The sequence below is a fragment of the Pteropus vampyrus genome, unplaced genomic scaffold, assembly GCF_000151845.1.
Source record: "Pteropus vampyrus isolate Shadow unplaced genomic scaffold, Pvam_2.0 Scaffold33, whole genome shotgun sequence".
Taxonomy (NCBI): Eukaryota; Metazoa; Chordata; class Mammalia; order Chiroptera; family Pteropodidae; genus Pteropus; species Pteropus vampyrus.
In genome coordinates, this window is record NW_011888814.1 from 4,679,626 (window position 1) to 4,695,741 (window position 16,116).

The following is a 16,116-nucleotide window of genomic DNA, read 5'->3' on the forward strand; positions in this document are numbered from 1 at the left end:
TGCCCAAATTTGAAAACCTGTAATGAATTCTTAAACACATTAGAATAGATACATTATTCCAAAGAAAACTTGTATTTTTATAACATTAAATCTCATGGGGAATATAAATTTTCAATAAGAATTTAAACTAAATTGGTCTGATCTCTTAAATTTTGACTATAATAGCCTCACATCCAACACATTATTCATTGGTAAAGTGGTATATATCACATAAGAATAGGAGAAGTAAAAAAACAGCCATCTACTTTGTTTTAAACGTAACAAAGAAATCTAGTTTTACCTGTTTCAACTTTAGTAGTTCATGAGGAAAAAAGTACTTATGCAATTATTACTACCATTTTTTCCCCAAAACTGCCATTTTAAGTCCGATAATATTTTCTCCATCAGTAAACAAACACTTTGACTATCAAAAGTATAGAGATTAAAAACTTAAGATGAAAATAATTATCAAGACATTTATCTTCTGCAAAGATCAACAGTAAAAATATCTCTGGTACCTTTGGACATTATTAGTAGCATCTTTAGGAGTTACACTAAGTGTAGCACAAAACCTGTTTTATAATTCACAAAAATATTCTTGGTCTTAAAAGTAGGAGAGTCTGAATGAAATGGATTCAACTTAAAAACTTCTTATAAAGTTACCTAAAAGGGCAACACATGTTCTTTAGAGGTTCTATTTTAATATATGATTCTCTGATAAAACCTATCAGACCAAATTCTTCTGAGAGGATTACATTAATGGCAACTTTCCAAATGCTGTATAAAACACAATCACCACTGTGCAGAAAAACATTTAAAGTATCAGGCCTGAAACCACTATGCTTAGCATATGGAAACAACATTTCAAGAGGTTATTCCCTGATAAGATGGGCTCACTGTTTCTAAACTGTTTGTGGTGACAATGTGGTTTATGCTAAATAGCTGCTTTCCTTCTATGAGTTTATAATCTTGGTATGTGCTAGACAGAGGACACTTATGTGACTAGCTACCAATAAAGCCTGGGCTTACAACAATAAACTGAGTCCCTAATGAGCATCTCCTTTAGACAACATTTCACATGTGTTGTCACAATTCATGACTAGAGAAATTAAATGCATCCCGTGACTCTAATGAGAGAATACTTTTGTGTGGTTTCTCCCAGAATTAACTCTATGTGTCTTTCCCATTGCTAATTCTGTGTTATATCTTTTCACTGTAATAAATCTTTGCCAGGAATACCACTATGTGCTAGGTCCTATGTGAGTTCTAGCAAATCACCAACTGTAAAGGTAGTCTTGGGGACCCCAATACAATCATAGAACAGCAAATAACAATCCCAAGAAATTATAGGCTAATGTATATTAGGTGATCACTAAATGCCAATTGGACTGTAAGTCTTTGTGCAGAAAACCTCAAAGGTATCCTACTAAAGTTACATGAAAGAAAAATATTTACCTACATAGGTAAATTATATATAACCCACTTTCTCTCAATTCTACTATTAAAGATGAAAGAGTTAAAACAAAATTATGAAAGCCATCTGCCATCTTATCAAACAAGTAAACAATATGGAAAGATATGTTTAATATCACCAAATTCAGCTATTTTTCCTCACTATTCAAAGTCCACTTACATATAAATGTCTAAAATTTCTATTTATGATTTCATACAAAATTTCATGGGAAGTTGCTCATGTTGGCAAGAAATAAATAATTCTTGGAAAAAATGGGAGCTAGTGAGTAATATGGATAAAATCACTAAAAGATGATTCAGTGTGAAGAAATAATCTGAAAATAATTACATCAAGAATTAAAGATTAGTTAAGCATACAGAAGGCTTATTAAATAGTAGACAAAGACTTGGATTTTCAAATTGCTCAGTATCAGATTTCAGTGTTTGTTGTAGTTTCACAAAATAAGGGGACTTACTGAGAATACCCAGAATTTGATGTTAGAGGGTTGAACTGGTGTCATACTCATACCATCGTAGATTAATCTAGTGATCTGATTTTACTTTTCCTTCTCCCCATTCTGCTTCCCTTCTTATAATTTATTTTTATAATAAATTATCAGTATCAGCAACACCATTCAAAATAAGATGCTGCAAATTACTATTTAGTCTCTTAGCTTTATAGTCCATAGTATAAATAGAATTTAAGAATTGACTTAAGACAGACTTTGGAGTACTAGAGTTAGGCACTGTCTGAAATAGGTGTTCATATAACAACTATAAAAAAAAGCAACCAGATTTACCATTAAAACAAAATTAACAACTATACAGTTGACCCTTAAATGACACGGGGATTAGGGGTACTGACCCCTCAGGCAGTTGGAAATTTGTGTATAACTTCTGACTCCCCCCAAAACTTAAGTACTAATAGCCTATCACTGACCAGAAACCTTACCAATATCATAAACTGTCAATAATACATACTTTGATATTATATATATTATATATTGTATTCTTATACAAAAGTAAGCTAGAGGAAAGAAAATGTTACTCAAAAAATCATAAAGAAAATACATTTATGGTACTGTACATAGTTATTGAAAAATATCCTTGTATAAGTGGACCCACGCAGTTCAAACCATGTTATTCAAGGATCGACCATAATTAGTTTTTATAAAATAATAAAAATATGTTCTATGCTGCCTTAGCTTGTATAAAAGTAGGATACTTCAGTAGGATACTTTTGAGGTTTTCTGCACAATCAAATCCTATTACACTATGGATATTCTAAATGGGAATTGAGCTGAGTAAAGTTAAGTTCAATAATTCAAATTACCTAAGCTATTAAATTTTTTTCTGGGAAATAATAAAGTTAAGGTTCTTATAAGCCTGATTCATCACGCACTAGAGAAAATAACTCAGCCATTTCAGAAAATAACCCTGAAAAAGTTCAAGGACAAAGAAGACAGATACGAAATATAAGTGGTATGTGGAATGAATAACAAAGTTTAATTCATACTACAGTCAGACTGTGTTTCACCTCCTCCCTCTACCCAAAAATCAGGTATGGCAATATTGTTACACATCTGCCATGCAGTTTATAAAACCTTGGCATTAGTTACTTAGTGTCACTACACATGAATAACATTTAGTATTCATTAAAACATTGTTTAAGTCTATATAAGAAAACCCAGATTAAAGAGATGCATAGAAAATTACTATTAGCTGGGAAATTAGAGAGTTTTTCTAAATGTTTCATTTTTAGATGAAACTAAGGGCAAGAAGCATCAGGTGACCTGTCTAAAGTCACACAATTAGCGACAAAAGCAAAGGTGGACTCTGCTATCTTGGTTCTCAGACCACCAACCTTTCTATTAACTCATATCTTCTACACAAGTCAAACCATAAAGTGATTGATAATGCTAACTTTACAAATGTTACTATATATTCTTTATCAATTTATCAGATTCTCACTCTGTAGTCTAATAGTTCATCATTCAATAAATATTTACTAGTAACTTTTTAAATTTAGAAAAAAAGTTTTCTACATATTCAAGAGATGAAGTGCTTGATTATTTTGGTTGACAACAGCTATTTACTTTAGAGTTTGAAGGTGTTAGAGAAAATAAATTTAAAATGATGGTTTAAAGCCCAATGCAATGTTTCAAAAGTGACACACTAAAAAAAAGTGATAACCTATACAAAGCCGAGTCATTTTTTAATTGTTTATGGTAGATGTGGTAAGAGATACTCTTGAATTGTTTCTAATAAAATTTAATTGTTCGCTTATAAAATTATAGGCATCTTAAAATCACGTACTAAGTAAATATATAATGAAGGGGGCTGTTTTCCCTTCCTTAAAAAAAAAAACAGTCAAATTATCTTCTGATTAAGGACAACTGTCATAGAAAAAGGTTCTTTAATATTCTCATTGAGCAGCATTTCTAGTTAATTTTAAAACTAAAAGAACACACTAAAGTCTTCCCATTAGTTACATAAAAAGCAGAGAACTCTCACCAAGGTAAAATAGTTGAGAAACAGGTGGCCCAGAGGCCTCTGATGTCAAGTAGTCATGAAGCTGAGAACAAATCTTTGGAAAGCATCTAAGCTAAAAGGTGAGGCTGACCAATAAAAACAAAAAAAACAAACAAAAAAAAAACAGAAAGATGTACGGATTAGGAGTTAGTGAGGAAGACACTAAATTGCACTTCAGGAATATGTTACTTTTATATAAAGTGTCTTTTTAATAGTTACAATTTGAAAAGGTCTGCTAAATTGACAATCTAAATGAGGATCTGAGACAGCATCTTCATGGACACTGCAAGACGGTTAGAGTGTCCACTGCCACCTAGTGGTAGTGCACCAAGTGCAGAAAAGTAATGTGCTGCCTCCAAAATAGTGGTCTCCACACAGTACAGAGAACAAGACGACTGACGGCACAGCAGGAAAGAACATTAAAACTTCTCATTATTTCATTCTTTATTATTAGTGTAATATATTAACACCATATTATGCGTATATTTCATAAATAAATAAGTATATACATACTGGCAATACATGCTATATAATTTTGCCTTGTAATACTACTTTTTAAGTTTCCATTTATTTAATTTAAAGAAGTTTGGGACCACTGCACTGAAGGGTTAAAACTATAGATCTAAAGATTGAAAATCAAGACCAATCTCAGATTGTGATACCACTGTCACATAAAGAAGAATACCCAAATTCTATCTATTCATGGATTAGGTATCCCTTCAGAAATGCAGTTTATATATTGAGATTAAATTTTAAAAAAATATAAAATATTTATACTCTTAATTTTAATTATATTATTTGTACAATATCTACTGTTTAAAATCTCAGGTTACTTTCCCCAAAGGTACCACCACTAGGAAATGGACTTCCCCCACTGGTACTCAACATATGCTCACAGAATGCAAAGTAATTTAATAAACTCAAAAAGAGACTCAAATATTGAGCACACATTAAGGAAAAAGATAATACTGCTTTAAAGGTTCACAGATGATTTCTGACTCAGCTGCTTCTGCTTCCTTTGCCTCTGTCACAAACTAGCTGTGTAGATTGAGGCATGTTACTTACCCTCTCTAGGTCTATTTCTCCCTCGAAATCAACTTGGTATAGAACAGTAGTTAAGGGGCCAGGCTCCTGAGTTAGATCTCTTGAGACTGAATCCTGCTCCACTCACTTACTAGTTATGTGACCCTGAACAAGTTACCTACCTGTGCCCCAGTTTACTCATCTATGAAATGGAGATACTAGGAACTACCTTCATAAAGTTGCTGAACAGTGCCTGGCAGGTAGCAAGTGATCATTAAATTGTAGCTCCTATTATTATCATTGTCATTGTCTTCATCGTGATAACTAATATTTATTAAGCACTATGCTAAGCACTTTATGAGTACTTCATTTAATCTCCACAGCAGCTCTATATAGTATTAAAATTTCCATTTAAAAGAGAAAGTCAAAGTGTACAATATTTGGCACATGGTAAGCATTACTGAAGGTAGTCTGGCATTTAAAAAAATTATAAGGCAAATAATTCAAAATTTAATACAGAAATATTTGGTTCACATTTTTATATAGGAAAACAAATTTAAGGACAAAATCAGAAGGCAATATAGCTGTTTAAAAGAAACAAACCCTAACAATCACCAACAGATGTCATATATTAAGAACTGCGTATTATGTTAAATGTTTCCCTGAATAATCATTCTAAATTCTGATGAGAGGATGTGAGATGCCTTTAAAAAGCAGCAGCTATATTCCCCATCATAATGAAGGCTCCTGGGGCAATAGTTATTTACCTTCATAGGGTCAGGGACCCCATGTAAATGTGATAAAAGCCACTGACTCTCTCTCCCCAGAGAAAGAAAAAACATATATAGGAAAATTTAGCACACAATTTCATGGAGGATTTATAAAGTCTAGGATGAGAATCTCTGACCTAGAGGTCTGGGACTTTGATCTTTGTATCTTGGTTGTACTTTCGATATACAATATTTTTTAAAATAAATGACTCCACAATATTTCGTGTTCATTATCAAATTAAGGAGAGTTATGGATATCTATTATTATTTCTAAACATACCGTCATAGAAGTGGCTCATGCTGAAAGGGCCTAGTTTCATATTACCAGTGTGAAATAATATTTTGAAATAAGACGAAAAGATAAGTCTAAAGTAGGAAATAAACAAATATGCTAGGCAAAATGTACTGCTTTTAAGGAAGATATTAAAACCAGACTGTATGGTTTCTAAATTTAATCAATTGTGAACACAGAATTAAGGTTTAAGAATAGTGATCTTCACCCTATGTAGTCTTCTTGCATCCTAGAAAAAAACCAAATGGCATATTTCTAAGCATCATCTGTCATCTGTTACTTTAAAATTAGAACATAAAATATTAGATATTAATATCAAATATTAGATATTAATATATGATACATGTTTCTATAAGGATTAAACTGTACTCTAATATCTTTTGATCAATAATTATCAAAGAACTTACCATTTGGGGGGTCTCGTCTTTTCTCTGTTAGAAAATAAATTAAAAAATATTATTAGACATATGTAATATAAACGTCAGCACAAAAAGTTAGTTTACCTAAAGCTGATATAAGGAAGGTTTCTCTGAGGAACTGACATTTGGGCAGACATCTGTATTAAGTGAGAGAGGAAACAACATATTCAAAGGCCCTAAGGAGGGAACAGCATAAAGGAACATCATGAGGACTAGATTTGAGTGAGAGAAAGGAAGAATAGAAGGAGATAAGTCAGAAAGAGAGACAAGAACTAGATCATATAGGGTCCCACAGGTCATGGATAAGGAATACAGATTGTATTCTATAGATAAATAGGAAGTTCTTATAGGGCTTGGAATAGGGCAAGTGACATGATATAATCTATATTTTAAAAAGTTTACTCTGGTAGAAGAGGGGAAAAAATGGTGTAGATGATAGAGGCTTTGTTCATCGCTCTTGAGACCAAATCAAAGTTGTGACAGAAAAATGGAGCAAACAGCAAGCTAGATGACAGAAGCACTATTAATAACTAGGGAGAGAAATAAGAAATCACTTTGCAATGGAAGAAGGCAGGAGGGTACCGAGCTGCTAGGTGGGACAGAGACTACAGCTGTGCTAGCAGGCAGCAGCACACACCTCTAAAAGGGGCTGTGTCCGTAAGAAGACTTTCACGGTGATGGACATGCTCACTCTGAGCACCAGCGCAAGGATGGCTGCCTCAGGGGTGAAAGGGGGCACCAGGGACTTACTGGGGGACACTGAGTTGTCGAAGCAAGGGCCAGAGGCAAGACTCTCTCCTGGGCAGAAGTGCTGGCAGTATCCACTGTTCCTCTGTTGAGCCCTCCCCGCTCCTAGTCTGCACACTCAGTGCAGCCATAGCTGAGACATCATCAGACTGGATGGATAACAGAGGTCGCTCCACCCAGAGGATTCCCTGAAACTCTGATTCCCCCAGCTCGCAGCTCATCCAGTGTGTCCTTGCTGAGTCTGGTGCTCCTTGATAAGCTAATTTCAAGACTCGCACCGGTGACAGCTAACCTCAGTTTCTGGTGTGTTTTCTTGAGACAACTATAAGCACAGTATCTGTGGATTGCTTGCTGAATCTTAACAGGTGACCCTGGAGGGGCATAAGCTGGGGCTAAACTTGGTCTGCAGCTGAACTCCTCTCAAGACTGAGCCACTGGACATCTACTACACAAGGCCACGCTAATAAGACCAGGAGACTTAGGAGTGTTGCTTAGTACATAGGAACAGACACAGAAAAAAAGTCGAAATGGGAAGACAAAGAAGCAGAAACCATATGAGAGAACACAACAGAGATTCAGGAATCATGAAGTCAAGCAATCTAACAGATGCAGAGTTCAAAACACTGGTTATAAAGATATTCAATGAACTTAGGGCAGATGAACTCAGTGAGAACTTTAAGAGATAAAAAAACATAAAAAGGGAAATGAAAAATAAAAATAAAATAAAAATAAAATAAAAATAAAAAAGGGAACCAGTCAGAAATGAAGAACACATTATTTGAGATGAATTGTATATTAGAGGGAATCAATAGAGTGGATAAAGAGAATTCAACCAATGATACAGAGGATGGGGAAGCCAAGGTCACCCAATCAGAAAGGCAAGAAAAAAGAAGCCGAGACTATAATAATAATTTAAGGAGCTTATGGAACACAATCAAATGTAAAAACATCCGTGTTGTAGGGGTATCTGAAGGAAAACAAGAAGTTGAAGAACTATCTGAAGAAATGATGATGGAAAACTTCCCTAACCTGGTGAAGGAAATGGACATAAAACCCTAGGAAGCTCAGAGAGTTCCAAAAAAGATAAACCCAAAGAGGCCCACACCAAGACACATTATAATTAAAATGACAAAGGTTAAATACAAAAAGAGAATCTTAAAAGCAGCAAGAGAAAAGCAGTTAGTTACCTACAAGGGAGCAACCATAAGAATGGTAGATTTCTCAAAAGAAACTATGCAGGACAGAAGGGCTTGGCACAAAATATTCAATGTGATGAAGACCCAGGATCTACAACCAAGAATACTTTATCCAGCAAAGCTATCATTTACAGTCAAAGGACAGATAAAGAGTTTCCCAAACAAAAATAAGCTAAAGGAATTTATCGACACCAAGCCAGTATTACAGATAATGATGGAGGAACTTCTTTAAAAAGAAAAAAAACATGTATCAAAAACAGGAATAAAGAATGGTAATAACTACATTCCTATCAACAAGTACCTCAAATGGAAAAGAATTAAGTGCTCCAACCAAAAGACAGGGAGGCTGAATGGATAAGAAAACAAGACCCCCAACACACGCTGCCTACGAGAGACTCACTTCAGATTAAAAGATGCACACAGACTAAAAGGAAGAGGATGCAAAAAGATAGTGCCTTGATGGACCTAGAGGGTACTGGGCTGAATGAAATAAGTCAGATAAAGACAAATATCATATGATTTCACATACATGTGGAATCTAAAGAACAAAATAATGACAACAAAAATGGAAATAAACTCATAGACACAGAATATTTTGATAGCTACTAGATGGGAGTTTAGGGGGACGGTAAAAAAAGGCAAAGGTATTCAGAAGTACAAATGGATAGTTACAAAATAGACATGGAGATATAAAGTGTAGCATAAGGAAAATAGTTAACAATGTAATAACTATGTAAGGGGGATTTAGTGGGGTGATCACTTTGTGTTATATTGATCTCTAATCACTATGCTGTACAACTGAAACTAATATATTGTTGTATGACAACTATAATTGAGAAAAACTCATTGAATTGTACAATGTAAATATGAGTAATTAATTGTCTATTATATTTCAACAAAGCCAGAAAAAAAATAGCTCTATCAACTTTATTTTGGTTGGTATTTATCCATTATAATTTTTTCTTACCTTCTACTTTTAATCTTCCTGTATGTTTTAGATGTGATGCTTACAAAAAACATCTAGCTCTTGTTCATCTGACAGTTTTTGTCTTTTGAACAGAAATTTAGTCCTCTAATTTTATTCCACATATGGCAATGAGGGTCACAAGTCATATGGGTATAGAGGTAAAAATGGGGCTGGAACTCAGGTTTCTAGTGTCTTGGTTCAATGTTTTTCCATTATGCAGGGTACCTCCAATAAAATACAAGTCCCTTTTAGCTAAACAAACGCATGTGAATTCACAATCCTACACAGTATCATTTTTACTCTCTGCTATCCTACAGCAATGTTGTCTAGTGGACTGATCTTCTATGTAATAATGGTGCCCTGTTCATCTGTCTTGTATTGTACTACAAATAGTATATATCTTCTAGTTGATTGTTTCAAGACAATGTTTAGTGAGAAATCAGAAGTGAGCATTTTTGCTAGAGAACTTTCACTAAATATAGTTAATATGTTGCTCATAGCATTGAAATTTAATTCTTGTCTTTAGCTTATATAATCTGTGCATGACTTCATGCAAATTATTGTACTATCTGAAGGTGGTTCTTCTCTTCTATAAAAATCTGAACAATTAAAAAACAAAAATCTCACTTAAAAAAAGTTTACTCTGGTAATTATGTAAGAAAAAAAAAAAAAACAGATAGTAGGAGGCAGAGAGTGGCAGCAGAGAGACTAGTCAGGGTGATAGGTAGTCCAGATGCCAGGTGATGGTGACTTGAATTAGAATGGTAAGAGCAGAGGTGGTGAGAAATAGATCCAGGAAATGTTTTTGAAGGTGAAGCCAATACAACTCACTGATAGGATTTATGGCAGACCATGGTAAGCCAGAGACAAAGTGGAGTCATTGCCTTTTACTGAGACGGACAAGAATAAGCAAGGAGCAGGAACAGGTCTAACTGGGACTGGGGAACATGGATCAAGTGTTCTATTCAGACATGCTAAATTTGAAGCTATTCTGACACTCAACTCAACTAGTGTGAAGGTCGGGGAGAGGTCAGCATACAGATAATACTCAAAGCTATAGGACTAAATGAAAGTGCAGAGATAATGAGAATATCCAGAGATGCTGAGCACTGGGGCAGACCAAAAAAATATTGAAAAGCTACAGCCAATTAGGTAGGAGTAAAGTCAGGAGAATTTCTATCAATTCTTTGCATTCATACTCTTACATACCAGGTTTGACACAGTCTAGGCTTAAAGAAAGTTCAAAAGTGGTTGAAAAATTTTAAACAAATGTAATTTCCATAGATTTTTTAATACAAAATTTTCCAAAATTATAAGAAATAAATACACATAAACAATAACGTAATAAAATAATCAGATTACAAATAGCCACGAACTAAATTTAATAGGATTTAATTGGGCATAAATGTTAAAAAGTCCTGGCAAAGGTAAATATAAATGTATTACTCCATCTGGTGGTCTGATGAAGTAACTTTTTGAAACATTTGAAGTAATCAAGTCCTATCTATGTCAATGAATATCAATCTCCATTTTCCAAGGTGATGTTTATCTCTGCATCCAGAGAGGAAATACTTCTTAAATTGGTGATGACACAGATATGGAATTATACTGAAATAAATATAAAGTTCAGAGTAAGTTCTAAACAGCAATTATTTAAATACACGACACTGTCCTGGTTTGAGAGGCACACGTGAAAAAAGGGAGGATTTGGTTGAACAAAGAAAGGGCAATAATGGTATGAGATATTTGCTAGAAACATTAGCAGAACGGTGTTTAATCAATTCAAGGGAAATTTTAGTATTATAGTACTAGTCAGACTACTGTTGGAGTACTCTGCTCAAATCTGGACATCATATTTGAAAGGTGGATCATTTCTTCAAATCTGGACTACCTGAACAAGACATAAAAATCTATACTGGATGCAGAGCACAGTGTACTCAGAATAATGAGTTTATAAGCTACATCATGTGAAGGATAAGAAATTGGAACTCTTTAGACTCAAGAAGTACAAAATAGATGGCATCCAAGGCTACTGGGAGGAAAATAAAACACTGTTGCTCCAAAAGTTGGACTCCATGTATCTAAGTTGAAGAGAGGTGAGGCTGGAGTTTGACTTAGCTACCAGATGATGAATCAGGTGCCTCCCTAATGTGATCTTTTATGCTTTGGAAACACTATGTCTAAAAGCTCAGAACTATATAAAACAGAATTTCTGTACCAGGTGAAAGACTAAATGACCTAACAATTTCAAAATCAATTATCCTATATTTTAAGAAGTTTTTTCACTTTTTTATATTAAACATGTCACATATTTTGAATAAAAGGAACCCTAGGGAGCCCCTAGCCTAGCATCACAACATGTCACTGAAATCAAGGCACTGAAACATAAATTATTTCATAACATTAAATCCTTTCTTAGTACAGAATCAAGTGGTCTACAAAAGAAGTAAAAATAACAGGCCCTTAATAATTCTCCTGTTCACTCATTACAAGTGGAATATAAGTGAGGCAACAACTTAATTTCTTTTATTTTCATTTTTACTTCACCTGCATCTTAGAAACCCATTAAAATAACAATAAAAGATGTATAAAATAGAAAATATGCTTTTACATTCCTGTTTTATGGATCCAGTCTCTTCCTTTTTCACAGCTTGGTCCCTTTTATTGGTAAAGCACAATTTTAAATACAGTGATCTTCAAACTAGGGTAATATGTACCCTTGGCTGTACGGAAAGACTTTTCAAGGAGTGTAATAGCATGCTAGTTTTAAGGGAATCTGTTTGCTCATTTCAGCTCCCATGTTATTTCTCCTAAAAGTGATTTGCTTTAAGAGATGATTTTGGAGAGATTCACCATTCTTAATCACTCTTCTCCTACTTTACAACAGAAAGGCCTGGTACACCGGTGTCAAATAGTTCTATACCAATGAATTTAAAGCTCTGAGCTACAATGCATCATTCTCCAATTGTTTTGGATGTATTAGAGTCTCATGCATTAAACCAAGTTCCTTATGGTTACATAATTTACAACATTAGGAACAAAATAGAGACAAGGCAATGTTTACAGATTTTGTTTGCAACTTTGCTTATTTGCCTTACAAAATACTTTTAAATATAGAAGTTGCAAACAATGCCATAAAAATTCAAATTTAAGAGTCAGTAATATGTGGGATGCTAACAAAAAAAGGTTACTGGAGTGAGTTCTTCAGTAAATCTGAAAAAAATTAGTGCTCAATAAAAATATTATTTCTTTTAAGGTAAGATTAGCAACTTTTTTTTTTTGTAAAGGGCCAGATAGTAAACATTTTAGGCTTTTTTGTGCCATATAGTCTTTGTCATAACTATCGCACTATATTGTAGCAAAACAGCAGTCTTAGACAATATGTAACCAAACGAGCATAGCTATGTTTCAATAAAGCTGAATTTACAAAAGTAGATAGTGGGCCAGATTTGTCCTATAAGCCACAGTTTGTCAGTTCCTATTTAAAGGAATTGAAAAAAAAGTTTACCAGATTTCCTTTGCCGCCGGCCCAACAAGTCTGTAACTGCTTTTCGGAATTTTTTTGCTTCTTCTTCATTGGCAAAATTAAGAGCAACTTGACAAGTCTGAAATATTTTCATTAAAAAAGATAAACAAAAAAATCATGATAGCCAACTGAAACATTTCTGAAGGAAAGCGTGACTTTTTAGCAGACAAGAACTTAAGAAGGCAGAAAATAAAAGACTACCATTAGAAAAGTTACCTATCACAATAGATACTAAAATATTAAACTGAATACTTTTATCTTCAACGAAAAGTAGCAAAGCAGCACATTAAATTTCATCCTTCAACACAGCTCTATAAATATCTTAGATTAGAAAAGGCAAACACCGGAAAAGTTGGTAAAATTCAGGTTAACTCTATCTTTAATAGTTTATGTTTTTATTTTACAGCTTAATTACAGGTTTAAGTTATAACCTTAATTCAGATACATTATTAAAAATATGGAAACATATTGACATTATTTTTTATTATGGCATTTAATGCATGCTTTTAAATATGCACATATATTTATATCCTATCAAGAAAAATGTCAAAAAACACAACTAGAAAAGTACTATTTGAAAAGATGGATGTATCATCTAATATAACCTATTTATTCCTTATAGAAAATTTAGAAAATACAAATATCAAAACAAAGAAAATTGAACTCACCCATAATCCAGTCACTCAGATAATCCCTGCGAGCATATGGTATAGAAATCTTTCTAACGTTTTCCCCAAGTATATGCAATAAATTTTTAAAATTCTGTCCCACCACCCATTTATTGTATTTTAGCACTCTTCTAGGTCATAAACTATTCTTTCAAAAAAATAATTTGAATGGCAATACCATATTCAACATTTAAAAGTTACCATAACTTAGTGGACAATTAAGACTTCAATTTTATAGGTAAGAAAACTAAAGCCCTTAGAGATTACACTATTTGCCCAAGACACACAAAGAGATTAAACTATCTGTCCAAAGACAGAGAGAATAAAAAAAGTCAAACTTCTTTTCTACATAGCAAATTATATTTACAGTACTCTTTAAAACTCTTTGGGCCCTTAATATCTTAGCCATTTCTTCCCATTTAGAGATAATATCTATGAAGAAGTTCGAAAAAGTAAAATAATTTTTTTATATTTTACACAATGTTTACACAAAAAGCTCATAAATGCTTTCTATAGACAAATGTAAAAACAATTATATTAAACAAGACAATAAAAAAAATAAAACTTACATCTCCAGCAAAGGTATGAAAATATCCTCTAGGACTATTATATACAAAGTTATTGTATAGCTCTTGTTCCCACAATAGTTTCCCATCCTAGAAAAAGTTAAAGAGTTACCAAAAAAGATAATCTCTAGGAATAAAACAAAGCAAATGACTAGTATTAAGGGAAATATTTTTATTAATAGCTTTTACATACATACGTACATATACACATACCACATACATAACACATAAGGAACACATCATATAATTTAATCAGTAATTTCTTAATAACAGTAAACAATGGATAATGTTTCTTTCATAAAAACTGCGTATCAAGTGAGTTTAAGTGTGTTAAGGTATAATCTTATTAGTCAAGCATTCCCAAATTTAGTTATACTTGATCAAATCCATAACTAGAACAATTATTAGATCATCAATGTTAGAAGTAGAATACTTTTGTACATGCACTGATTACCAATGCGTAGTTTCATCAGCAATATTTGTAGACTGTGTGCTATCAAATACTACAGGAAGACTTCATGCTTGTCTCAATTCTGCAGATGCTGGGAGGGTCAAATATACCTTCTCTGCACTGCCCTGCACTGCTCATTAACAATCTTTGAATTCCTAACTTTTGCAGAGTGGCCTCCTAATGAAACACTGGTATAAGTAGTATTAATCATGTGCAGAAAGAAAGCAATTATTAAAGTGCACCATGGTTAAACTATACTTGGGAGCCGTGGATGATTGTCATATCTATGGCCATAATATAAGAAATATAATTAACCTTAAATGCCATTCAACAATGGTCATCCACAATTGGAAATAAGAGGCTAGAGAAATATAATCATTGTCCTATTCTGAAATGCAAGATCACAATTTAAAAATATTTAAAATAAATGTACACACAGTATGACCACCATAATGGAATCCTTTCTTCTCATTTCTAAACAGTGCTTCCCATTGGTGATGAGAAATATGTCAAAGGACTTAGAGATTTCTTTCAAACTATGCATGTGTCCCCTGATCCACCAGAATCACTGCCATAGTAAGTCACTGTTAGTAACATGAGTATGTCACATCTCTCAGCTGAATTAGGCTATGGGGAAATGGATGTTAAGAAGCACTAATTTGCAAAATGCAGTAACTTAAATTTTATTTAATCTCAGGGAAATACTCTGCAACAGACCCAGATGGTCATACTATTTTACAAATAAATAAGCTGAGGCCTAGAGAAGTAAAACAGTTTTACTACAATCTATCTGACCCTAAGTATTGTCCAGGAGTTCAAAGTCAGTTTTAATTTTTCTAATTATAATCCCATTATACTTGTTGCCACATATAAACATTAAGCAAAGAGGCTTGCCTATGGGAAAGATTTTAAAAGATAAATGGAGACTTCGTCTCAGCAAAAAGAGAATTACTTTCCAATAACTGTAAGAGATGAATACCTGACATAGGGCATCCAATCTAGGAAAATATAGTTTATGTTTCAGAGTGAGGAATACAAAGCTGTGAAAATCTGAAAATACCTATGTTGAGAAACAACATAAGGAAAAATGGGTAACAAACACATTATTATAGATATTGTATAATGCTTTAAACTTGGGCTGAAGTAAATAACAGTACATACCAAACTAAAATATACTTTTGAAGTTCCTTGAAAGAACTAAGTACGCTAGTCTGTAACAAATAAGACCGAATAAAAAAGTATCATTAGAAAAAGAGAGAATGTGGGAAAAGCCTAAGACCCAAAGGCATCAAACAAACAAACAAACAAACAAACAAACAAACAACCAAACGCAACAGAAACATGAAACAGGGAACTATTCATGCTCTGGCATAGGATATGTTCTCATTTGATCGCAATGCCTATGCTTCAATATCTAAAATCGAGCTTCATTCTTCTAATATCAATTTAATTTAAATATTACACACAAGATAAACAAATCTATACTCAATTTAATTGAGGTAGAAAATCTAATCACTTACAGGTAGTG

At 33.3% G+C, this 16,116-nt stretch overlaps 1 protein-coding gene across 1 annotated transcript in view; it reads right to left on the reverse strand.

Annotated features, from left to right (window-relative positions):
- Nucleotides 1-16,116, reverse strand: part of WASL (Wiskott-Aldrich syndrome like) — a 65,872-nt gene that overhangs the window by 19,564 nt on the left and 30,192 nt on the right. The window contains exons 3-5 of the mRNA XM_011357173.2: nt 14,141-14,227; nt 12,886-12,982; nt 6,456-6,479 (exon numbers count right to left, since the gene is read on the reverse strand). Of these exons, the coding sequence (XP_011355475.1) occupies nt 6,456-6,479; nt 12,886-12,982; nt 14,141-14,227 (208 nt within the window). The remainder of the gene's footprint in view (nt 1-6,455; nt 6,480-12,885; nt 12,983-14,140; nt 14,228-16,116) is intronic.